General features: G+C 43.9%; 1 protein-coding gene across 10 annotated transcripts in view; it reads right to left on the bottom strand.

Moving 5' to 3' along the window:
- Window positions 1-26,776, bottom strand: part of Rbcn-3A (rabconnectin-3 alpha) — a 175,434-nt gene that overhangs the window by 4,856 nt on the left and 143,802 nt on the right. For 8 of the 10 annotated variants that reach the window (XM_065444293.1, XM_065444229.1, XM_065444420.2 and 5 more), the window contains 6 exons: window positions 25,892-26,016; window positions 20,176-20,353; window positions 15,314-15,374; window positions 12,672-12,802; window positions 7,686-7,763; window positions 326-470 (listed from right to left, as the gene is read on the bottom strand). In XM_065444293.1, coding sequence (XP_065300365.1) covers window positions 326-470; window positions 7,686-7,763; window positions 12,672-12,802; window positions 15,314-15,374; window positions 20,176-20,353; window positions 25,892-26,016 — 718 coding nt within the window. Of the gene's footprint in view, window positions 1-325; window positions 471-7,685; window positions 7,764-12,671; window positions 12,803-15,313; window positions 15,375-17,933; window positions 18,057-20,175; window positions 20,354-25,891; window positions 26,017-26,776 lie in introns of those variants that run through there. The other 2 variants (XM_065444752.2, XM_065444823.1) reach the window with 1 other exon arrangement.

Raw genomic sequence — 26,776 nt, 5'->3', positions numbered from 1 at the left:
CTGAAGACTAAACCTAGAAAATTAACGCAAAGGCATTGTTGATGCTGCAGAAGTATGCAGTAATAATGAGAAGCTCTAAAAGAATGTACTGCTCCCTCACAAGTTAAATCAGCTTCAATGCTCCCAAAGCAACACCTGTAAATTCTAGATGGCAGCACTAAACAGCCCAACACACCATCTTCATCTAGCTACAAGTCATCCTTGACATGGCAATCATTATTAATGCATTAGCATCACAGAAATCTTAGCCAATTAGACGACCGCAACCTAAGTCTACAATACCCGCCTCGTCCTAACTACAGGCAGTTGGGAGGAGAACACTTACAAGCAACCAGGGCCTTGCGTTGGGGAAGCAGTGTGTCCCACAAGCAGACATTGCGGTTTTCTGTAGAGTGGCCCGCTGTGGCAATCAGACTAGTTGAGCTCACAAAGGCAAAGTCACTGGCTTGCTTTGTGTGGCACGACGCACTCTGCAAGAAAAGGCAGCAGGAAAGGCACGTTGAATTCACAAGTTGTTGAAAAGCATTCATGCTGCGCTGCATCTGCAAACTTTAGACTTGGTAAACTGGTGACAAAATTTTTCCACACTTGCTTCGCAAGGAGAGAGAACATAAGGGACCATTTGTAGGTTATGGCTATATTTGCCCTCACCGCACTGTCACTCTTTGGTCACGGTACAGCTGATTTGATAGGCCATCTGTCTTGCGTATTTTTGAGATTGTACTGCTAGCAACTCGACATTTTGCAGCAGTTACCATTTTATGAATCCTCTAATGCACCCAACTAAAGGTTTTCCAGGTAACTCAAAGAATGTCTTACTATCCTTTGCACTGTTGAGAGACATTGGATACTGCCCTATTTGTCCATGTAAACGAACATTTTTTATTGCTTCAGTATGGCTTTAGCTAGGGTTTTCTTTCCTTTTTATTTTAAGAAATAAAAATATTCTTCTTCACCTGCTTAACTAGTACTTGCTTTTCACTCTCTCTGTGTCAAATGTAATGACACCAGAGCGACATGACCACACTCAGTAATGTGACACAAACCCTTCATACTGCATGCTTTTTGTTGAAGGTTACTGATCAATGCTGTTTTGTACATAATGGAGTGTGCCTTACTTAGACGAGAAAGCCCTGGAATATTTACTGAACACAGGTGAACAAATCAAAGGTGCAAGAGAAAAGGGACACAGAATCAGTTTCATGACATACCTGAGGTTTTCAAAACGACACTGAACACTTGAATCTGAAGCACAAGTTCCGTACACATACCCTTAATATGCTGTATGGTGCATAGTGGCAAAGCCTTCATTGTCAAGAATGGCGAGCTGCGAAACAAGATTGCCACACAGTTACGACAGGGCGACACGACGCGCACCTCTCCCTCTCCGTCGCTGCAGCTGGGAGGCGTTCGAAGAAGCGGCCTTTGCGCTGGAATCCGCCGCCTTCCTCCAGCCCCTTCGACATTGTGACGGAACTAGTTCGGTGCGTGAACAATGATTCCGGAGTTCCCCAACGCGGAGCTGATTTGACACGCATGGACAAGCTGCCGCGGGAACTACGTATTCTTGTGCTTCTCACGCTTCGGAGTGGCGAAGAACGAGCGACCCTCGATCGGCTCCGATAGTTCCCGGAACGGCACCCCGCGCGGTTGCCTCTGTGTACAGAGCGCGGTTGCCTTTGTGTACGTAAACTGATCTGCAGTGCAGCGGCGAGTTGGTGATGAGTAAACGAACAGTCGCCGCGTCGTATGACCGGCGGATCGAGTGGATAAAAACTGTGGTTGTGCGAATGCTGAGGACACTTCTCTTGAGCAGTCATGTTAGACTGAGTCACTTCTCTCATGCAGTCCTGTTGGACTAATACTCTTTTTCTCAAGCAGTCATGTTAGACTGATTTAGTTTCTGTAAATAAACCCTTTTCCTCGTTCTCGATGAGAAACAGTTCTTCACTTCATCAACGATCTCAGCGTAAATAAGTTGGACGACGGCATGGGCCAGCTACCTTCGAATTCATGCCGTACTCCAATCTTGGCAAAGGACCACGGACGATGGGATTGAGCCCCCAATCCTGACAACTGGCTGACAGCGGTGAGATGGACTTTGCGACATGGTGCTGTATCTGCGGTGAGTGCTTGGTTTTTGCTTTGACTCTCTAGGCTTCATTTTGTGGTTGTTCTGTTTAGAACAGTAGGGAAGCTAGATTGTTGTGTGTTAGCTAGGTTGTGTTTTCCTAGCTAGATTTAGAGAGCAGAATCAAGGCAGTAAAGCAGCAGTCATGGAATTAAGGACACTGCTGAGAGACGAGTTGTTGATTGTTGGTGAGGAACTGGGCCTAGATGTACGTAAGGAAATGCTAAAATCAGAATTATTGCATATCATTTCCGAACAGGCCAGTGAGGAAGAAGTTGAACTGGGGTTTGAACTTCTGAAAAAGAGAGAAGAACGAGAGAGAAAAGAAAGGGAGGAACGCGATAAAGAAAGGGAGGAACGCGATAAAGATCGCGAGTTAAGAAAAATGCAACTTGAACTTGAAAGCAAACGTTTGGAGTTGTCTCAAGGAAGTGAAGGCGCTCTGGGACGATCAAGTGAGGCAGAATCATACCGCGTGGACAGGCTATTAAAGCCATTTGAGGTCGGGACCGACATAGGCTTGTTCCTAAGCAATTTTGAAAGGACTTGCGAAAAGATGAACTTCGGCCCGAGTACATGGCCACAGCGGTTGCTGTCTATGTTGCCGTGTGAAGCGGCGGAAGTAATCGCCAGACTGAGTGTGCAGGATGCATATGATTATGCAAAAGTTAAGGCTAGTCTCCTGAAGAAATACCGCCTTTCAGCCGAAGCTTTTCGGCAAAGGTTTAGGAGCACAGGCAAGAAAGATAGCGAGGGCTATCCGGAGTTTGCATATAGCTTAAAGGCCAACCTAGTCGAGTGGCTTAAAAGCGCGGAAGCGTACGACAGCAGAGACATGATCATTGAATGCATGTGTCTAGAGCAGTTTTACAAAACCATCCCCCCAAGCTGTGAAACTGTGGGTGCAAGACAGAGGTAATGTAAACACTGTGGAAAGGGCGGCTGAATTAGCCGAAGAGTACGCAACCCGTAGAAAGTTGAACGCCGAGGAGGGAAACTGGGACGGTCGAAATGGACCGCGGAAACCATTTCCGTTCAAAAAGGGTGCGCAAACTAGACGATCCGAGCCTGTAGACCTGGCGGAAAAGCCCGCAGAAAAGAGCGAGGAGAAACTTAACGGAGAAACCGCACAAAAAGAACAGAAAAGAAAATTCGAATCTGTTAGACCAATTCGCTGTTACAAATGCCACAAACTGGGACATATAGCTGTAAACTGCGAGAAGTCTAGCGTAGTTTTTTCCTACGTGGAGGAAAAAGATGAGAATATGGAACTTTTAAGTCCATATCTCCACGACCTGCAAGTTAATGGAAAACCATGCCGAGTGCTAAGAGACAGTGCCGCCACGCTGGACATTGTCCATCCGTCTTACGTGATGGTAGATGACTTCACCGGAGAAGTAGCGTGGATAAAACAGGTTGTAGAAGAACACAGCGTGTGTCTGCCCATGGCCAAAGTCAAAATCAGTGGACCATTCGGGGAGCTAGAGACTGAGGCTGCAGTTTCCAAATTTTTGTCACGGCAGTATCCCTACATCTTTTCGAATCGTTCGAATCAGTTACTGCGTGACAGAGGGCTCAAACTGGGAGAGGGCATAGTACAGGCATTGACCCGAGGCCAAGCTCGTAAGATCGCGGCGCTTTCGGCTGAAAATGCTCAAGCTCCTCCAGCGGAAGCAGAAAAGGGAATAACTTCAATACCCGAATCCGAGCTAGGCCCGAGGGACAAAAGAACAGTTGAGGAGAGCCTGCCAGTTGACCAGCTCAATGAGAGCGTAGCACTAGAGTGTCAGAGTTCTAGCCTGCAGGAAGAGCAAGCAGACGCGCTCACAAGCGAGACAGGGTCGTTATTATCACCGGCCTCAAAGAACTTTGATCAACTCTTACGCGTGGATAGAGAGTCACTGGCAGCTGAGCAAAAGAATGATGAGAGCTTAGCTAGATTACGTGACACAGCTAAAGAAGGCATTGCTAGGCGCAACGTAACGATACATGAGAGAGGAGGATTGTTGTATCGGCATTACAGAGATCGAAAGGGTAGGATTTTAGATCAGTTAGTCATACCTACTAAGTATAGGGAGGACCTTTTGAGTCTTTGTCATGGAAATGGGTGGTCCGGCCACCTAGGCATAAACAAATCAAAGGAAAGATTGCTTATGGAATACTACTGGCCTGGCTGTTTCAAAGATGTAGAAAACTTTGTAAGATCATGCGACGCCTGCCAGCGTTCTGGTAAACCAGGAGAGACTTGGAAAGCTCCACTGAAGGTAGTGCCCTTAATAACAGAGCCTTTGAGACGACTTGTAATAGACACGGTGGGGCCTCTTCCAAAAACAAAATCAGGCTACAGGTACTTGTTTACCATGCTGTGTCCGGCTACCAAGTTTCCAGAAGCAATCCCTTTGAAAGAGCTCAGGTCCACCGAAGCAGTAGACGCGCTTTTGACAGTGTTTGCACGAGTTGGGTTTCCAGCCGAAATTCAGGCAGATCAAGGGTCAGTATTCACGAGCGCACTGACTTCCACATTCTTGCAAAAGTGCGGGGTAAAGTTAATACACAGTTCTGTCTATCACCCTCAGTCAAACAGTGTAGAGAGGTGGCATTCGGGGCTTAAGCAAGTTTTGCGTGCGCTCTGTTACGAGCACAAGGAGGACTGGGAGAACTGTCTGCCGGCAACTTTGTTTGCTTTGCGAACGGTTCCACATGAGGCGACAGGGTTCTCACCAGCAGAACTAGTGTATTGGAGGACACTCCGGTCTCCACTGAGAATGTTAAGAGAGATGTGGGAGGAAAGAGGGGAGAGTCCAACAGTGGTTGAATACGTGCTAAATTTACTGGAACGGCTAAGCGCAACCCAAGAACTAGTCGGAAAGAACATGGCAATAGCTCAAAAGAACGCCAAAGTCTATTACGACAAGAATGCGAGGCTTCGTACGTTTGAAGCCGGCTTAACGATGAAAGCGGAAAAGTGTAGGTTTGGTTGTTCGCAGGTTACTTATCTGGGCCATGTTGTCGGTCAGGACATGAGACGGCCGGCTGAGCTGAAGATAGCTACGATTGGAGAATTTTCTCAGCCGAGCACGAAAACGGACCTTCGTTCATTTTTGGGACTTGTGGGGTACTATCAACGGTACATTCCGAGTTACTCGCAATTGGCAAGTTCATTAACAGACGCCCTCCGAAAGGGAGCACCGAGTAACGTACACTGGGATAAGGACAAAGAGAACGCTTTCCAAAGTTTGAAAACGCTATTGGTTTCTCGCCCTGTGCTTCGCGCGCCAGATTACACAAAGGAATTCATAGTTCAATGCGACGCAAGCGACAGAGGTATGGGCGTGGTACTTAGTCAGGTCGGCGACGATAACGAGGAGCATCCTATCCTCTACGCCAGCCGTAAACTAAATGTAAGGGAGGAAGCCTACAGCGCTTCAGAGAAGGAATGCGCTTGTTTGGTTTGGGCCGCCCAGAAGTTGTCGTGTTACTTGTACGGAGCGAAGTTCATCTTCGAGACCGACCACTGTCCTCTGACGTGGCTCAATCAAATGTCACACAAAAACGGCCGCTTGCTCCGATGGAGCCTCACTCTCCAAGAGTACAACTTCTCCGTTAGATATAAGAAGGGAAAGTTGCATAGCAATGCGGATGGTTTGAGCAGGCTAATTTGAATTCTGCGTTTGAGGGTCCCGCCTAAATTTTGGGGTTACTAGTGTTAGCTTTTCTTTAGGCGAAGAAAATCCCCTCTCATTCAGCAGAATTCCCTCCATTAATTGCTGAATTTGTCAGCAGGAATTTGCTTCAGAAATTGGCATAGTGAAATGTAGCATTTTTTTTGTTTCTGCACTTATGTTGTTGTTTTTTTTTAAGCCTAGCGAGTCTAAAGTGAGAGCCAATGCACATCATCTCGGCGCAGAGCCGTGTTGTGGGGTTCATTTTGCAGTTGCCTGTCCTTGTTGGATGTTTTGGGGCGGTGACATCAATGCACAAGTGGTCGCTGCGAGCCAAGACATCAATCCCCCCCCTGACCAGCAGCCGTTCTCTTCCTGCCTAGCCGTTGTCAGCGTTAGACAGTCGAGACTTTCCGGGCCATGGAGGCGCTGTCAAGAATGGCGAGCTGCGAAACAAGATTGCCACACAGTTACGACAGGGCGACACGACGCACACCTCTCCCTCTCCGTCGCTGCAGCTGGGAGGCGTTCGAAGAAGCGGCCTTTGCGCTGGAATCCGCCGCCTTCCTCCAGCCCCTTCGACATTGTGACGGAACTAGTTCGGTGCGTGAACAATGATTCCGGAGTTCCCCAACGCGGAGCTGATTTGACACGCATGGACAAGCTGCCGCGGGAACTACGTATTCTTGTGCTTCTCACGCTTCGGAGTGGCGAAGAACGAGCGACCCTCGATCGGCTCCGATAGTTCCCGGAACGGCACCCCGCGCGGTTGCCTCTGTGTACAGAGCGCGGTTGCCTTTGTGTACGTAAACTGATCTGCAGTGCAGCGGCGAGTTGGTGATGAGTAAACGAACAGTCGCCGCGTCGTATGACCGGCGGATCGAGTGGATAAAAACTGTGGTTGTGCGAATGCTGAGGACACTTCTCTTGAGCAGTCATGTTAGACTGAGTCACTTCTCTCATGCAGTCCTGTTGGACTAATACTCTTTTTCTCAAGCAGTCATGTTAGACTGATTTAGTTTCTGTAAATAAACCCTTTTCCTCGTTCTCGATGAGAAACAGTTCTTCACTTCATCAACGATCTCAGCGTAAATAAGTTGGACGACGGCATGGGCCAGCTACATTCGAATTCATGCCGTACTCCAATCTTGGCAAAGGACCACGGACGATGGGATTGAGCCCCCAATCCTGACATCATGCACATCGCAGAATGCATGCTGCTGAGTGATTACCAGTCGTGGTAACTGAATAAAAGTTGTAGCAGGTCTAATTAAAGACTATGCCAATGCAGCACTACAGACTTCACCATAATGAACAAGTGATAAAAGATTGCTTCTTCAGTTGTCACACTTTGGTCTTGTGTACGCAGCAGTGGCTGAAGAATGTGGTTTCATTGTACTGATGTTAGTTTTTTCTTTTTTTGCTTCCTAATTCCTTACGCATACGTTAATGTACTTCCCTCCTTACATAATGCCTTCTCGAAGGCCTGTAAGGTACTTGTAAATAAATCAATAAAGAAAATATGCATAATGCAGAGACCTCATTTAGAACATGAAATTTTAGGTGTTTACATAACGTGCATAAATGCACTCAAGGTCTAGAGGAATGGCCATCTGGCTGAGCTGGTAATCTGTAGTAAAATAATAGCAGAAGCAGGACAGGGATGAAATGAATGGATGAAACAAACACTCATGTTGTCTCTCTCGTCTATCCATCCCCTCTTCATGCTTTATTTATTCTTTATTTATTATAATTTTTTTTCGTGGAAATAATGGCTCATTTAAACTGACCATTTTTTTTCCTGAGGTGCCTTCAAACTAATACTGCGAGAGAAACTACTAATGTAGGTAGAGTGGTCGGATTTACAAGAGACAGCAAATCAAGACGCTTACAAAAAAGGGCTTGGCATTTGTGGATGTCATGCTGACTTGCCACAGGCTCAGGTTTCCATCACCATCAGTGACGCCAAACTGCAATTTAAAAAAAAAATTTGTTGTGTTAGGTATTACATCTCCCAGTGAAACAACGGAATTTGCAGCATAAATAACATACACTGCAGCATATAGTCACATTGTAGTGACTGTGAAGAACTCATGCTCCCCCTCCCCACAGTGGCACAAGTCTAGTCACAATACTAACTATATATTGGATGAACCTGTGCCCAGCAAAACAAGTAACACTAAGCACAATGATAGCGGTGCAGACATTCGTTGATTACAAAATCTGACCTGCGGGTCAAATGTGCCTACCTTTATACATAACTCGCCAAAAGTTCAAGAGTAATTGCTGGTGCCCGTGTACCATACGGAAAGTGCTAACAATTTCTGTCACACATACAATCTGATTACACAAGGTTTGGTGACAACAAACAACAGATAGAACCAGCGATAGCATTAGAGAAACTTCTGATACAGAAAGACACATCTTGCGCTGAGCAATCGCATTGTAACAGAGATCGGCTTGCGAAAAATGGTCACAGAAAACAAACAATCTATATGTGTGTCAATATATACAGTCAAGCAGAACACTGGCTTATTTTCCTAAACGGCCAGCTAAAGGGCTTTTTTTTTCCACCGATAATAAATTCCAATGGGGTCTTTATGTATCAAAGCTTGTAAAGGAAGCAGAGAGTGCTCCACAGTAGTTTGAATCATTTTAGGATTGTTTAAGGTGCATCATAACTTCAGTCCATGTGCATTCTCGCACCCAGCCCTCCTTGTGACGTGGCAGCCACAGTTGAAAATTAAGCCAGATACCAAGCTCTGAGCAGCAAAATATCAGCCATTGCAGACAATTTGGGTTCATTACCAATGTTTTGTGAGCATTTGACTAGCATTCAGTATTCACACATATATGGGAGGCTGTAAACACATTTTCTGTACAACCAAAACAACAATGCATGTGAATGTTCCACTGCAATTATGCCACCATGGTTTAATAAAGAAGGAACTGACATCACACAGCAAGCAAGAATTTTCCCACTGTGAATCTTTGAGTTGGGAGTGCAGCATGGAACAGGTATTTTGCATGAAACAGGCATTTTATAAACAGAAGCCCTAAATGCTTACTTTTGAATAAAAATATTTTGTATTGACTTGCATTAAGTAAGCAATTCTTCAATGATTTTCCATGCTCCAGGAGCATGCATATTTTGCCTAAAATGTTTGAAAAAAGATTTTGCGCTTACTGCTGTATTTCTTGCTATAATTTTGCCCAAAAATTGCATTTTGGAGTTTATGTGGTTTGGTGTAACACTTGGAACAGTTATTTGCCTGGTTAGTAGGAAAAAAAGAATGCAAAGTTACCTTCGTTTATGGGGATACAAACTGCTGCTGCGTGGATGCAAGCATAAAGTTGTGTTGCCACATATCAGCAGTTGCAAAAAGTAGCCGTTCTGGGAGGCTTGCTATGTGTTGGCCACTCCTCTGGTACAGGTGGCAACCCTCCCTGAACAGTTACTTTCTGCAGCTGCCAACAGGTGGCAATACAACTTTATTCTTGCACCGACATGGCAGCAGCTTTCATCCCCATAAGAGAAGGCAAGTTTGTATCTTTTTGGGGGGTATGCGAATATCAAGATTTTCTAACACAAATACAAAGCTTCGAATATTGAATATCAAATAATGATATGCATATGCATTTATTAGAAAGTTGAGTCAAATTGTTGTGCTGGAACATTGCAATTGCATTATCAATGTTAAAAACTAGACTAGCGAGCCGTTATACTACAACATTGTGTACTTGTCTCATGTTAACTTGGAAAACTTAGTCATTCCCATTAGCTGTCCTCGCTAGCCTGTGCCCTATTATACTGCATCAAATGCCCGTAAACTCTGAGGAATTTGACCCTGTGCCAGTCGTCATTCACCGCACTTGCTGTCAAGCAATAAGCTCAAGATATGGGGGTGGCGCTGAAAAAAAAATGAAATGAAGAATAGAAATAACGTGCAACCTCGCTGTTTGCAAACCCGTGCCCTTTGTTACGGAGAGTCTGGCTTTCCCGCAAAGTTGGACGTTTAGTGGCTAAGTGTGCTTTACAGGGGAAATTTCGCTAGCAGCACGAAATCATCGCAAAATTCAGCACAATATCGCCCAAATATCCTTAGATTAGATATAAACAAATGCTAAGGACTGTGTTTGCTCCCGCACAGCCAGCAATATATTCAATTTGACTCAACTATTCGTATCCAACCGAATATTCGAACATTTCCGAATATCTATTTTTGAATCAAATACGAATATTAAAAATATAATATTCGATAATATTCGAAGTTTTTGAATAATCGCACACCCCTAATTTTTTTTCTTGATAACCAAGCAATAACTGTACCAAGTATTGCACCAAACAACATAAACTCTAAAACGCATTTTTTCTGCTAAACTTGAGCAAGAACGGTACAGCAGTAAGCCCAAAATCTTTTTTCCAAACATTTTAGGCAGAATATGCACGTCACTGTACAAGAACCAATCACCTGTCCTGTACTGAGAAGTAGACATAGAAATGAAATGCTTATTTTTACCTCATCAACATGTGCGATACATCGCAGTACAATCGCACAATTACCATCTTTCAAGTATAGTGTATAAGTATAAGTATAACAAACAGCTGTTAAGAGTTTATTAGATTATCTTCATGTTTTTTTAGGCTTCATCAACACCACTGCTTTCATGATTTGCCCAATGTTAGTATCGAGAGCGGTGACTGAGAAAGTTGTCACAGCTCTGAGGTTGTGCTATGAGAATGCACTTCAAGACATTGTAGACCAAATCATACGAAAACGATGTAACTCTTTTTCTGGCATTCTCTTCTAACACCAAACACTACTTCAAGAACCCCTCACCAGGTCTATGCATTGCAAACAGTCAAGCATGGTGAACAGATCATGCACTGACAATAGAGTCTGCAATGTATCCAACTGCTGCATGGCGCAAAAACAGCTGAAACTTTAAATGAAAAAGGCCTAATGCGCCCTTCCTCTCCAGAGAGCCCTGCTTACTGCTGCAGAATCAAGGTCACATGCATAAACGCCTCTAGGTCAGACATCGCCAATTATGGCACTTGACTTTGGTAAGCCATCCAGTGCAGGACAAACAAAACCACCGCTGGAAGTGCGCCAAGCTGTATGAAAGGAAAAGAACAAAAAAGAAGAGGTGGTGTTTGTGACACAAAATGTGATGTGGTTTCTCGACTTCAGTATGGGAGAAAGCAGGGAAGAAATGTCACTTGTAGAAGATAGTGAAGGAAAAGAGAAAGGCTGTTTGCTGGCAGCAAAGCTTGCCTCTTGGCATAATGGCAACACGACAGTTAAGTTTATCTTATCTCCTCTAATAATGAACCAATTTGAATAATGCTTGTGATAAAATACTTCCTAGATGGCACTCTACAACTTCAAGTGTATTGCTTCCCGAAGTGCCTTGCTATTTGAGGCTCCAGCTAGTTGCCTAAGGACAAAAACATACTAGAGCAAATATTTGCAATTAAAAAAGGCATGTGTATGCTGCAGCAAAAATCCGGAGACCACTCGGCACATCCTAATGGAATGCGAAGGGATTCACTCAGCGAGACCGATACGTAACATACAACTTCCAGAAGTGCTTGGATTTAAAGTATACGAAAGTATCAAGCAGTCGGCAGACAAGATAAGCAAGAGAGATTTAGAGTATCGGTAAAAAAAAAGCAGGGAAGAGACTGATACGACCGGATCCATTACAGGCATAGGCAGCGGTACAAGGTAGATAGAGAAGATTAAAGAGATCAGGGCTCTCCCCACCGTGGGTGGCAGTGGTTTTGCCGCCTAACACTTTAGCCAACCGTCCACCTCTATGACCACCCATCCACCACCACTCACCTCTCGGACTTCAAATTTGCTGTATTCGGGGACAACTTTCTGTGCCAATGCAGTGGAAGCTATGAGCACAAGAGGCCGGCTTCCACAACTGTGCTGTTACGCACAAGCATGGACACCAGTGGGAAGTAGACACACACGCTCACGAGCCAGAAACACAGGCTGTGAAGCTGGTGTTAATCGCGGACGATTGCAGTACTAGACCTCTAGAACGCTGTAGCAGTATGGTTGGGGGTTCTATTCTGGGCACTTGGGCCTAGAAAGGCATCCTTGAGCTGCTTCACACATCGCATGAGCTGATCGTTCCCGCCACTGCACTCAACTTTAGTTCGCAAGAAGCGAAGCATGCTTATTCTTTTGGCTAATGTCGGCACCTCTCGAGGTCCTTTGTCACCAAAATCTTGACTGTCCTCTCCATTTGTAGCCTCGGGCGAGACTTGTTAAACGGTCCAGCAGTGTAATTTTTGTTCCACTCTCAGTCAAGATTTCAAGATATTCGCAATTCAGCCTAAAAATACTTCGAGATAAAGGGCAATAAATGCATGGCACATGTGGGAAATGGTTTGGTGCTGCGGAAAATTTTTATTTAGCTTATTTTTCGAGATATGAGAGTTCGAGTTAACACGGTATTACTTTATGTTTGGAACGCAGGAATAAAGTGTCTCGCACTGCTGCGTTGTGTGAATGTGCTCGAATGTCTGTTGTGTTGTCATAATTCAGTACATGTCTGTACCTCCCCCCCCCCCCCCCAAGGTCCTCAAATGTCCAACTCTCAAAATTTTCTGGGAAGAACTCTGGAGATGTATACAAGAATGCTAGAAGGAAAACCATTGATAGGATACCTGAGTAACTCAAGCAGTTTAGGTGACGATTTGTCCCTGCCCCAATTCAGAAGGGATGCCGATAAATCGTTACCATCGTCATGTATAAACAACATTTTCTATGGGGCCTGGTGAAGGGCCCTCTAAAGACTGTGAGGCACAACCCACAACAGATATAGCAGTAAAAGACATGAACATGAAGGTTTCTCACCTTGTTCCCTTGCTGGTTGAAAAGCAGGCTGGTCACTTTGGCAAACGTGCCCGCCAGCCTTGGTGTAGACACAGGCTGTGCATGGCCCCATTCCCAGAGGCTCACAGAGCCATCCTGGCAACCAGAGAGGTCTGGAAACAGTGCCACAACCACAATGTCATTGCACAAAACCATTTCATTTGGAGCAGGTGAGGTAAATGTATGTATGCAGAGTGGTTAAGCGCTGCAAAGTATGAACCAGGGAAATCAACTGCGATGTATTGAGAAACAAGAACAGAAGATGTACTATCATGCTGGAATCAAATGCAAACATGAGAAAACCACTGCGAGTGCATGTGACAGAGGTGTGATCTACTCAGAGTTTGGGGGCTAGAGTGCATTTATTTCCCAGGTACACAACGATCATGCATCGTGATTTCAAGTAATAATGAGCAGAAACTATTCTATTTGCTTTTTTGCCATTCGGCTTTCATTCCAATATGACAGCCCATGTAGTCCACGTAGGCACAATGTGTCAGTATAAGAGAGTCCACTTTATGGCACATATGCAAACAAACTTGTTGAGCAGCAAGTTGTATATACACTTAAAAATGTAACAAGATTGGTAATCTTTGAAGAGTGTGCAGGACAGATATAAGCCATGTCATATGGTGAGCTTACAAACAGCGAAGTCAATAGTATATATATATATATATATAAAGTATGGAAGACTCTTGCAAGCAGGCAATGAAGATTATGAGAGCACACAGGCATATATGGAGAGTGTACCAAGCACTTCAACTGATTGCTGAACTAAGCTGCAGAGCTTAAGAATGAATAGCATGCTGAGTGTAAGCTGGGCAAGCACAGAATAAATAAGGCAATACTGGTGCTTGCTCAAGACAATGCCTCCTTTACTAGATGCCAGCTGCGTTGTCCGTAAACTCGGTTCCTGGCCCTCTCCCTTTTCTCTCCTCTGCAAAAATGCAACGAGCGCCACTTGTGGCGAACGTCTGCAACTTAGATTACGTGCTGCGGCCTCTGAGATTACCATGGCGTCTGTTGCCATCTCGGAGGCCTGCGATAAAGCTAGCTAAACGCCTGCGCATATAAAGCGCCGGCGGAGCATTCAGCCGCCGCTGCCACATCCGCCGGAAGTTGAAAAGGCAACGAGCGCTGCCTCACGAAATTTATGCTGAACTAATTTCAACTAAGGGAACCGCTGCCGCAATGGGAAAGCGAGCAACGCGGCTGGCATCTAGTAAAGGAGGCATCGCTCAAGAGGATATGCTCGTTGAGGGTATGCTCGTTGACCTTATGTACATGCCCTCAATTCAAGCTCAATAATCTCCTCTAACCTAACTCCACATTCTTTGCACTGAAAGTACGCTTTTCAATTCACATTGAGACTTGTGTTAAAACTGCCAATCAGGTGATGGAAGTATAACATGTCAACAGCCATTTTTGATTTTATCATCCCTTGTGCTGAGATCTGTCCACTACTTGGCTTCAAGATGTCGAGGACAGTGACAGTTTGGGAGTTTGCATCAGCAGGCATGAGAATTTTTAGTTTTAATTTATTGTGGACCTCAGAGCTGTGAATGCGGTTTGGGGCAGCCTACTTGGCTTAGGTGCAGATATATTGGTAAACACGGGCTCTGCCAGACACTCCTCTCAACCATTAACTGGACGGTTCTCACAAGGGGATTTTTAATGCGAAAGCATTATATGCCCCATTACACGAAAATCCGGCGTTGTCGTCGTCGGCAAGACCGAAAGATGGCACCGTCATGGCTGATGGCGCAAAGAGTAAAAACACGTAAAAATGTTCTGATTGACGTCAAATTTGTCAGGCAGGTTTCTGTAGACAAAGTAAATTAATAGAATTGCGTAGAAAATTCAGCACATGTCAGTCTGGGTAGGAATTGAACCCGGACCTCCGAGATGCGAGACAAGCATGCTTCCCAGATGCCGCGGTGGCTCCATGGTTACAGTTGACCAAAGCTGTGCCTAGTGTGTGTGTGATTGCACACGTTACGTCGCTGCCACCCACACATCACTAGCTCTTCAGTTTTCATTAGTACTGTGTCTACTGGGATGCACTCCGAAGCGTCAACCTCAGCAGCAGCTGTGAATCTGCTGCGAAATGGCTGGAATATTTCCGGACTGTGGCCAACGTATGTGCAAACACACACACACATACACCGCAGCAGCAGAAAGAACTTTCATGCATGACGAAAGCAACAATCGAAAACATTTCACCTAACCAATTATAATGCTTTCACATTCTCACATGTAAGCAGTAAGTGTTTCTGCAGAATTTTTCTTATGTTGCCAGTTGTGTCCTTGTGTGTACCATTTTCAACCTGTGTGTCAACTTGTGCTGTTTACCATAGGTTTCTAAGTCCATCCACCAGGGGGTTGTAAACATTTGTTGCCTACTGAACAATTTGTTTTTCCAAGAACAGAGGACTGATCAGCTCTTTCACAAGCAACTCTGATGACTTTAGTGGTCATCATGACAGCAATATGACTACACACGCTGAAATTGAAGTCAGCAGTGCATAGTATACAATGACACTACAAACTGATGCAAACAAAGCCACACAAGTATAAGCCTGATATCATCAAAGAACTAACAACAAAAAATGTCGGCAGCTTACAAAGTGGGAGCACTGGGTGGGATGCCAGCCGTCGTACTGAGTCCACACGGTGTCGTTTTAGCTGCAAGCAAGAAAAACAAACCACTCCATTTTGAAACACTCAAAACATGTCGTGGCACGTTGGTACTCAACCCCATTTGAAACAAGCCTTCAAGAAGAAAGAAGGCCACAATGAGAGTACCTTAAAAAGACAAAGCAGTTTCGCTCGTACTATTTTGCCCTAATTAGTAACATTTACATTGTAGAAACAGAATTGCTCATGATTAGATTAAGAGCTTGCAGAGATTTACACAAGAATTTAATTAATGTACCCTTTCATTTTTTTTTAGTTCTATAACAACAGAACTACAAAGGACTTGGGCAGTCTCATACTGACTACACAATATAACATAAAGCTCTATCAATGCATGGGATGCGCTGGTCACCACAACATCATGCATGCAAATGTATACGTGCACTCTCCCCGTGTTCTCAGTAGTTTTCCTACTGGGGAACCAATCACCAAAGCAATGATGTATTTGCATAAAATGCTGCAATACAAAACCGTTTTTCAAGTACAAATGTTTTTATCAGTTGAAGACAAGATAACTAATAAAAAAAAATGAGAACCACATTTTTACACATCATGCAAGAAGGAGTGTGACAGAAAGAAACACTGAAAGGGCAACATAATTCAGACCAACAGAACAGATGCCCAAGAACATGCGGCAGTGTCAGAGTATGTAGTACTACATGCCATCCTATACTGCTGCTCGACATCATGAAGGAAATGGCAATCACAATGTAGATATGGGGTCCTCAATGAACGAAATGCAACACTTTGAGTGTGCAACCATTGTGATATGTTGCAATGTGGTGAAGCCTATAGGCTACCGAAGATGGTGAAAAACACCACAGCCATTCACTTAACAGCACCATTCATCGCCTTAATTATTCTAACGGCAGCTTAGTTGCGCTGTGCACCAATCACATTAATATAGGGTGACGAATGTAGCCCAGGCTGGATGCTCAGGTTATGCCCAATTAATCCACTGAGTACCACACACGCTATATGTGCCGCAAGGGCTTCCTCTTGCTGAAGAACCATTGCTTGACCTCTCTCACAGGGACACAAGACAATCTGAGAAAAGCACAGATCAAACACTGAGAATGCACGCTGTTTCTTTTTTTTTTTCATATTCTTTATCCAACTTGTGCAATTTCTCAGTGGACAGTGACAAATAAACATCATGTGCTATCGCTTTAAACTTGAAACACAAATGGGTTAAGATAAATGTGAGCCTATATTTGCATTTCCATATTCATCAGCACTTGTGAAATGACCACAATTAGGCTGACGCATGGAGTTGTCAGAATACTGTATCTTTAGCAAATATACTTGTATACAACTGTTTGTAAAAAGAGTCTTGATTTATTTTTGCACACTTTTACCGGTGACATGCAACTTGAAGTACACATTGCACAGTTATGCTAATCAATTATTTTCTTCCTCTTATACTTACCTATCTACAAGGGAGAGCATGTTACTCACAATAAATGTCCATAGTTATTGTGGTCACTGAGTGCTACAACAGTAACTATTCTCAATACCTGCTCTTTTCAGCTCACCATTCATTACTACTAAAGCCTTGTCATTAAGGGTTGCGGCATCGAATCACGGCCACAGCGGCTGAATTTCTATGGGTGTGAAATGCGAAAACACCTGTCTGCTTAGATTTAGGTGCACCTTAAAGAACCCCAGGTGGTCCAAACTTCCAGAGTCCCCCACTACGCGTGCCTCACAATCAGATTGTGATTTTGGCACGTAAAACCCCATAATTAAATTAGTTCTGTTAAGTGCTTATGTGGGAAAGCATACAAGCCACAGGCCTCTAGTCCCTGTGGACAACAAGTGTTATGATATAACCCTTTCTTGGTACCTGCTCTCTTCAGCTTAAGAGATGCTGACATATTATAACACCATCGGTTCAAGGGATGTTCTACATCCGCCGCCATGGCCGCGAGTGACGCTGACTAGCACTCTTAGGGCCAGATGCAGTACATATTCAAGAGACTTTGCTGTTGCGTTAGGTTAGTGATGAGAAGGATGGCTGCTGCAGAAGCTCAGTGGTGGAGCATCATACTCATAATGCATAAGATGTAGATTTGGCTCCCACTTGCAGGAGACTGTCCTTTCATTAACTTTCAGTTTCCTTGCTTTTACCTGGCCAAGAAAAGCATTTCCCAATGCTTTAACGAAAAATAGGGTCCCTAAGTTCCCTTTATTCAATATCCTCACTCATTATCATAAAGTGTTAGCTATAAAGTGTTAGTCATAAAGTGTTAGTCACAAAGTGGTGATAGTAGTTCACTTGGGTGCTGCCAGTACAATAAGCCATTATACTACCTAAGCATTTCAACTAGCTCATGCCTGCAAATATATCTGCACAAAACAAGCACTATGCTTGAACAAGCATGCCACGTCTACAGTTCCTGAACATGCTGGCCCTACAGCTGTGCGAGGCATGCCAACAGCGAGCATGCTGACATGCACTGACCGTGCATCGACACCACTTGAAACCAAGGCTGAATAGTGGCAACAGAGCGGCAAAAGGAGCCAGAGTGCAGAGGCAGGGGCAGACCAGCAATCCCGTACTTATTCCACAAACCTACAACTCACCGGCTTGATCATGAGACGGCTTCGCTCGAGGACAATCTGACAGAAGTGGGCGTTAGTGCTCCCAGGGAAATTCAGCCCTTTCATCTTTTAGGAGTAGTTAGATTTTTTTTTTTTGAAAATGCCAACAAAAAGGGAGGGTGGTGTTTAGTTTGGGGATGCAAAATGCCATGATTTTGTAAATTATATTCAAAGGAAGGAAGAAGGAAGGGAAGAAATGCACAAAGCATTAGCAAAACAACACGGTTAGTATGTGGTTAATCACACCAAAAAGCATCTGTGAACAATGGCTGTAAATAATGTAGCGGTGGTTGCTACACTTGCTCAGCACAATACAATGGTAAAGAAAAAAATGCATTTCAAATTTTTTCTTCTTTCATTAATGAGTGTAAAAAGCACTGTGTGACTACCAAATATTGTACCAACTCGTGCCAAATGCTTTCAGGTTATCTGCAATTCTGCAAGTGGGCTACACTGCAAAGCACAATGTCATAAGCAATATGACCTCGTGTCTGTGGAGAAATTTCTTACAAACATTTGCTAACGTGATTTGCTGAAGACGAGCACCTCCTACGCCCAGCACAATTATTTATATTGCAGTGTGCGCAATAGTTTTGTTCAGAATGCATAAACTAAAACATGCTGTATCTATTAAATTTGAAGAAAAAAGAATACCAATCTATTGATAAAATTACGTTAAAAAAGTTCCACAGCTGAGCTTACTAGATTATGGTATTATGCTCTACTATGAAATGCAGGTTGTGATGTTAGTGGTTATGCAAGAAGACTGGCAAATGGCATGCATAAATGGTTCCAGTGAGTATCAGTAGGAGGAATAATACTTTTCCTGTTTACTAGTGTGCCTATAGGCAGGTAACTACGAAATCCAAACTAGGTTAAGACACACTTTTGTGCATTACTGCTTCATCAAAAACCTTTATTTCTGACTACCGTCACCAGCTGCATGAAAGTCTGACAAGACACAGCATGTGACAGGGCCTGGTGCAACAGCTCCTACCAAATAGAAGCTGCTTTACTTTTGCTGAATGGGTCCTAAGTTGCTAAAGGTCATTAGATCATGCTATTCTGGCTGGATGGCATGTCCATTACAATCAATACAACAGCAATAACAGCAGCAATGCAGGGGTGTGAGTGAGTGAGTGAAACAACTTTATTTTGTCCACTATAGACGTAAGTAAACTCCACGCCACCTGGCTAGGCCCACTCGGGGACCATCAGGTGGAACCTGACGGCCCTGTCGCGAGCCCTCTGGACTGCCAGGATTTGAGAGGTCGGATCCTGGGCCCTAATTAGCTTCATCATTTCCTCGTGAGGGGTGTGAAAAAAATAAAGAAATATCCCAGTTTTGCCATACGGGCAAAGGAATGAATGTGATAGCAGTGTTAGAATACTACACAAATTGTAAGGCTCATAGCTGTAGTGGCAATATGAATTGAAGTAAATGTAAGCTGATTAAGTAAAAACGAGTTGTTGTGCTGGGGGGTCTCTGTCTGAATCCTGCCATCAGACAATTTAGTTTATGTTTATTAATTAATGCCAAGATCTTTCTTAGTGACTTTACCGTCACTTTTCCGTATCGGGTATGTTTCAAACCTCTTTCCAGGGCCGATACCGGAGTTAGTGCACAGTCGCGCCAATAAAATTGCTTCATTTTCAGATTTGAGCTCTGTCATTTTATAATATTTAAGTTTAAGAAGATTTAAGATAAAAGGCATGCACTGTCTGTGTTTTGTTTCATGACGTTTGTGGGCTGCCATTCTCAACATTCTTAGGAATAATTTTGTCAGGAATGCAAGAGCTGGTAAGAGCAACTTTAGTGATAGAATGGGTGTGGCAATACAACCTGCATATATTGCATATCATTAGAATGGCGTGGCATATAGCATACATATACCTAAATATATAGGGAACCTCTCAAGGTGACACCAACGCCGAAACCCATGGTGATGACAATGGCAAAACTTTGCTTGCAGTGTCCGTACATACTGCAGTAAAATAACTTGCTTCTAGTTTGCTGGCCTAATCAGTCACACCCATCTGCCAAGCCCACGGCAGGCCTTTGTTATAGGAGCTATAGGAACTTCAGCTACAGGCCAAATGAACGTAATGCTGTTAATTTGCCCCAACTCATTTCAGCCCATATAGACCACTTCATATTCTAAGGAGAACGTGTAGTTGAGCTCACCATAGTGGTACCACGGCCTGTCTGTGCAGCCAGTGAGGGAGGGTTGGCGCTGGTAGGGCTGGTGAAAGCAGAGGACGCAGTGACAGGCAACCCGGTCCCTACTGAGGCATTGTATCGGTCCAGTGGGTGTTGCACCACTAGGAAGTCCAACGCTTGCCCTGCTGGGGGCTCCGGAGGCCTGCAGGGTGCACACAACACCATCAAGACTGAAAACTGTACAATCCTGAACCTAATCATAGAGATAAATCTTGAAACAGAAAAAAAAAAATTAAGAAAATGAAATGACTGAAAAGTTTCACAATCCGCGATTATGCGACCGAGAAACCACCACCTCACAAACATTTATTTGTGCCACTCTTGGAGCTAGTTTTTCTTTGTAATTTCCATTAGTCTTAGCAGCATCTTGCCTATCAGCTCTTCCCAAATATAGCCTGCACTATTTAAACTGAAATCATTATTAGCCTTGCTCTATAAACACCAAAAATTTATAGTTTGGGATTGGAACGCAGCAAACAAATTTTACATAGCGAAGTCTAAAAAAATAGAAATGCTTGTACTATCACATGCAGATCCTTGCCGGATACAAAATAAGAGATTCCAACACCAGTGTTCAGGAGGACATTTAGGGCACAATAGTATCTAGCTTCCAAATGTATCCAAGCCAGTGCACAGGGTCAATCACTCTTTGGCGCGACATGTAAGTATTCAAAGGCCCAAGGCAGCTTAAGTTTACTATGAAGACACGCAGACTAAAAAGCATCATATTGGCAACTTTTTCTACACGAGGTAAAGAAATGTTAAGGTTGCGTGGGCCTCAATTCAAATAAGGTGATTTTTTAAGCTAGATGACCCTGAACATGCCTGCTCATCCTCATATTTCAGCATTCGGTTAACATGCAAGTTCCTATTGCTACAACATGTGCTATGCGAGTAGGCATCCTCAATCTTAGCCTCTGCAAAAATTAAGCCCCAATGACAGCTGCAAGTAGCTGCAATGAAATGTCTAACATCATTAAGTAACCATACTTGCACGAACATAATGTGACTGCAAGCACAAATTTTTAGCAATTAATTGTGACTATGCCAACTATCCCTTAACCTCGAATTGGCAGAATGTATTTTTGAGTTCTATGAATCTTCCTCTGCTAATATAATCGTACCTCCTTTGTGTGCCCATGTGAATGACTTGAAATAAGCACTGAGCATTACATTTTCAAGCTCTGTTCCCTAGGACATCATTACATAATGCAGTAAAATACAGTATTGTGATTATGACACGAACCAACACTGCATAATGCAGGTGTATCCATGGGTTTGGAATGTGACCTGCACAAGTGGCCCCAAGCTGGCATGCACAGCTAATCACAATATGCTAAAATGCTCCAATGGTATTGAAAGGCATTGCACCAAGGGGCCAAAAGTGTGCACATGCCAGAGCTACTACATGTGTGCAATGATGCAGTATCGACACACATCTGTAGGTGAGGACTGAAAGACCCAGGATAAGATTTCTGACAGTACAGGGCTCCTCGGCATGGCCAGCCCTTAGACTCATTCGCACCACTGGCCCAAATGATCTTTGCTATTCTGGGTGGCGATCTCATCAGTGGCATTTTTGCACCTACTGCAAACCTTTGCTGCCTAGTAGCTGAGCTTGGAGAATGAAAGTCTTGCATTATGTTCAAAGCATGCTTTATCATATAATGTGAAACATTTTCCCAGGACGGCAATTCTTGAGAAAAGAAAAACTAGTGTCATCTCTGTGCAAACACACAGTTTTATATTTCGAGAGGTTAAGGCAAGAGAAAAGTGCGAGAATGAAACCAGCAGTCCACTAATGCATTACAAGCATTGCGCAAATGCCACTAACAACATATCCACACTAATAAATTTAACATTAATTTATGAAACCAGATGTGCACAGGTTAGATGAACAGTGTAAGTAATATCATGGCATTGCATAAGAAACTAAAGTGCAATGAAATGCAAATGCATACAACAGTCCACAAGCCCAGGGACCGCTACCGGCACCAACCGTACCAGCACCAACATTCGCCATGCATTGCCCATTGTTTGTGATATATGTGAGAAAGCCTTAAGACAGTGTGCCCACATTGTGCAGGAATGTGCGCAGATCTCACAGTTTCTGCGGTCGTTTGTGCTTGAAAGTGTAAGTGGAACGACAGCTCAGTTTCCATCTGCAAACAAATGGCACAGGAGGTGCAGAAAAATGGGTCGTAAATCCCAAATATGATGGCATCGAAACTTTTTCATTTGAATTTAGTCGTGAGAGCCTCCCGCTGCCCTATCACATGAGCAAGAATGTTGCAATAATGTCACTCACATCTACTTGTGACATGTGTTTACAAGCAAGTGCAAGATAATGACATAAATCAGAACAGCACAGCATTCAGAAAATAATAAGGCACAGTTAGACTAGCAAGTGGCTTTTATTTCAGCCTTGCCTGCTAAAGGAGTGGTAGGAGGACGAACACAGTATGACAATGAAAATTACAACCATTTGTTAAGAGAGCACACAAGGATATACAGTCAAGCCTTGTTAAAATGAACTTTCATCCAACAGACAAATGCCTCCTTTAATACATCCAATATTCATTATAAGTGTACACGCACATTGAAATTGCTGCCCCCCCCCCCCCCAAAAAAAAAGAAGCCAAAAAAAAGAAGGTCAAGAGTGAGTCTTTATGAAAGAAATGCAATGTATGCAATGCCGCTCACAGTGCAGTAAAGGGCTTCCCTGTTGATTTTGATGGCCTGTCCGTAGCCTGCCATGCCAATATGTGGCACACAGAAATGCTAAATTACATCTGGATTTGCATTATCTTTAATATGCAATTGTACAATCAGTGTGATCATAAATAATCAGCACATTGGTTTGCTGGCTGTGGGCAAGCCAAGCCACTGGCCAAAACACTCATGCAAGTCCAGATTATGCTGTTTCAAGTTGCTCTTGCTGAGCATTTGAAACTTTTGCTACCACATTACACACTGTGATCTGCCAAGCTAACTGTATACAGTAGACTTCCTTAATTCGACTTCGGTTAATCAGATCTCTACCAAAGGTCCGAAACAGCGCCTATGCATTTCTAGAGGCCCAAACTTTTAATTACTTCAATGCTTATAATGGCCTTCACTGGAAAATTCAAACTTGACCATTCAGCATGCATGCACTTCAGCCCAATTGTGACCCCAATGGTGACCCCTTTAGTGGCAGTGTCCATGTTGCCAAGGCTTAAAGGAGTCCTGAATCACCCCTCAGGCTTGGCGAAATAAACACATTCAGCAGATAACATACCCTGCTGTGAACGCTTCAGCCAAGTTTTGCAGTCATGCGCGGCACGTGGAACTCGCAAGCAGAGCACAAAGTCACCTTTCTCTCAAACACTCTCTTTCCAAAAGAAGCCCGCTCCTCACTCTTTTGTGGATACTTTATTTCGTAATACTATAGCAGATTCCCATACGTGGCTGCTATTGGCAAATAGCTGCCACCAACTAAGAAGGTTGTTTAGATCAGTGCGCTTCTTCTTACTGTTACTGTGTATATTTACTGACGCAGTTTAATAAACAGGCTGCAGTAGACGAAAATCTACTTTTGAATTTTGATAATAATTACGCACTTCCGGAAGAAGCAGAATATGGTCTTGTCATGCTTGGCCGTGGCCGCCCACATAGGAATTAAACATTGATCACTCTGCTTATCAGTGTTGTAGCTGTCGGGTCTCGCTAATTTTGACTAGTTTTTAACACTCAACTAGCCCTCAACTGCACAAAACTTAAGGTCTGACCAAGCACATATTTTTCAGCCCATGTTCACTCCTGGCTAGACGCTTTGGCAGACTTAGCTTCGTGTTGAGTTATCAATAGCGCTTCAAAATGTGCAAGTTTGATGTGGCTATTATTCGTCAGTCAAGCTGGTGCAAGACAAAGCCAGTCGGCACCACGTAGCAAGGCCAGATTGGACCATACTGCCACATCCAATACATGGAACGTAGAGAAAGACAAAGATCTCGCGCATGGCAGAAGAGAAGACGAGGTCCCTGCCTAATTGTTTTCAGTTTGCCTATAATTAATGTGTCCTGCCCTGTTTTCCCAGTTCCTGCTGCTTGTGAATCGTGACACTGTTGGAGGTGCTGGGTAAATGTTTCGGACGCCTGTCAACAGTCCCACATCAAGCCCAGGTCGTTTTCTGCACATCGAAACACCCGTTCACCACGCCAGCCTTCGCCTACTAGGCCTAAGCCCAGAATTTGGTCCCCTACCAGGAAGTTTGCCTGTTACCATGAGTGCCCAAGACATGGCAGACTCAGGCCCTGCACAGGTGACCCTTTTGACTCCTCGATCTCCCGTGAGCATCCATGGCAATGCCTATGAGGATGCAGAAGACTGGCTTGAGGAGTATGAGCGCATAGACAAGTATAATGAGTGGCATGCTGGATAGAAGCTATTCTACATGTATTTTTCTTTTAAAGACTGACCCTGCACATAGTTTGTAAATTGCGAGAAAATCTGGCCAAGCTGGGACGAGTTCCGCCACCAGTTCCTCCATAAGTTCAGGAGTACCAAAAGGGGAGTCCACGCACAGCGTCAGTGCATTGTTAAGTGTTGTCAGTGATTATCACTCACTTTGCTGGCTGATGAAATTGAAGGATTCGTACTGTGGACTAGCACGTTGGAACCATAGCTTCAAGAATTCGATATGACAGTCATGTACAAGTCCGAATGACAGTACTCTGATGCCGACTGCCTTTCAAGGTTGCCGATTGAGCAGGAAGTCACAGAAGATGACAAAGACATGGCTTTTATAGGAGTTCTAGACATGGCCACCCCTGCTCATCAGCAGTGGGAAGACAGTGAACTCATCTAACTAATTGATTTTTAGAAGGCTGTATTACAAGCACGCCCAGAACATTTGCAAGAAGCTTACCATCATTCTGCTAATGGTGTTCTCTACAAGAACTTCTCTGCAAGTGAAAGAAGCCGTCTTCTCGTGGTCCCGACGTCTATCCGTCATGAGGTTTTGCAAGCCTGCCATGATGAACCGACATCTGGCCACCTCAGCTACACGCGAACACTGGCTTGAGTCAAAGAGAAATATTACTGGCCAAGGGTTGCCACCTTTGTGAAATATTACGTGCACATGTGCCTCGATTGTCAACGACGCAAACCACCCCATATGAAACCAGCTGGGCTACTACAACCAGTTCAAGTGCCCACGACCCCATTTGCCCGAATCGGGACAGACCTTCTCGGACCATTCCCGACTTCCAATACTGGCAATAAGTGGGTAATAGTTGCCACCGATTACCTGACATGCTATGCAGAAACCAAGGCCCTTCCAAATGGCACCGCAGTTGAAGCAGCGCAATTTTTTATTGAAAATGTGGTTCTGAGGCACGGTGCGCGAACGCTGATAATAACGGACAGAGGGACTGCCTTTACGGCTACACTCCTAAAGATAGTGCTTAGCCTCAGTGGCATGGCTCAACAAAAGACCACAGCCCATCATCTGCAAATGAATGGCCTAACGGAACGCTTGAACAAGACTATCACGGACATGCTGAGTATGCATGTAGAAGTGGAACAAAAAAAAATGGGATGAGATTCTACCGTACATCACATTCGCTTATAACACTGTGCAACAGGAAACTGTGCTGCAGAAAAATGATGTGGGATGCAATATGTCACCCAAACCAACCTGTTCAAGGTCAGAATGTCAAATTCTGCCTCGTCATCAAGCCATGGTGCAGGCTCCAGAAGAGCTGAGATGTCCAGCTCTTGCAACTCTTTTGGTGTAGCCAAGGAGATGATTCCCTCGTTTACCTGCGCAAAGAGCCACAAATTTCACTGGCTGATCCTGCTCGATGTCAGGCCACATGCTTGTGCTGGCTCATTGCAAAGTGCTAAAGTATATATACACAAAACATGGCCAGAACGGTGCATACTTCTGGCTCGCTGCCGGCTACTTCGCTGTCCATTACAATACAAATACACACTTGCCATATTGTTCCAGATTTTGATGAAACAGACAGTTTTCTAAAATAGACAGGTTTTTACTAAAGTCTATCAGCAATTGTACTTATTTGCATAAAAGGTTGAATTTCAATGTAACGAAATTTCGATGTAACAAAGTAAATTGCAGAATTTACCAGCTTCGTTATCCTGAGGTTTAACAGTAATCACGTTCGTTTGAATGAAACAAATGATAAGCTGCTAAAGATGCATGCTAGTAATACTAGTTAACAATTCGAAGCAATGATGCCACAAGATCAACATGAACACCTCATAACACCAGATTGAATGCACAGCCAACCACTGTGCAGTCAACAAACTAGCACAAGGTTAAGGAACATGGCTTAGCAATGACAAGAATGATTCACAGTTAAACCTTGAGATAATGAAGTGGGCAAAGTCGACACTTTGCTTCGTTATAGCATGGAAATTTCGTTGCATTGAAATTCGACCTTTTACATAAGCAAGTACAGTCGCTGATAAATTTTTCCTATGTGGAAAGGTCCGTAATACTACTTTCTGGATTATCGGGTAATGGGAAAAAACAAATTTCAATGAGAAAAAAAATTAT

The sequence above is a fragment of the Dermacentor albipictus genome, chromosome 1, assembly GCF_038994185.2.
Source record: "Dermacentor albipictus isolate Rhodes 1998 colony chromosome 1, USDA_Dalb.pri_finalv2, whole genome shotgun sequence".
In the NCBI taxonomy this organism is placed as follows: domain Eukaryota; kingdom Metazoa; phylum Arthropoda; class Arachnida; order Ixodida; family Ixodidae; genus Dermacentor; species Dermacentor albipictus.
Note: the sequence above shows the minus strand (reverse complement) of the source record. Positions and strands in the feature narration are given on the sequence as shown.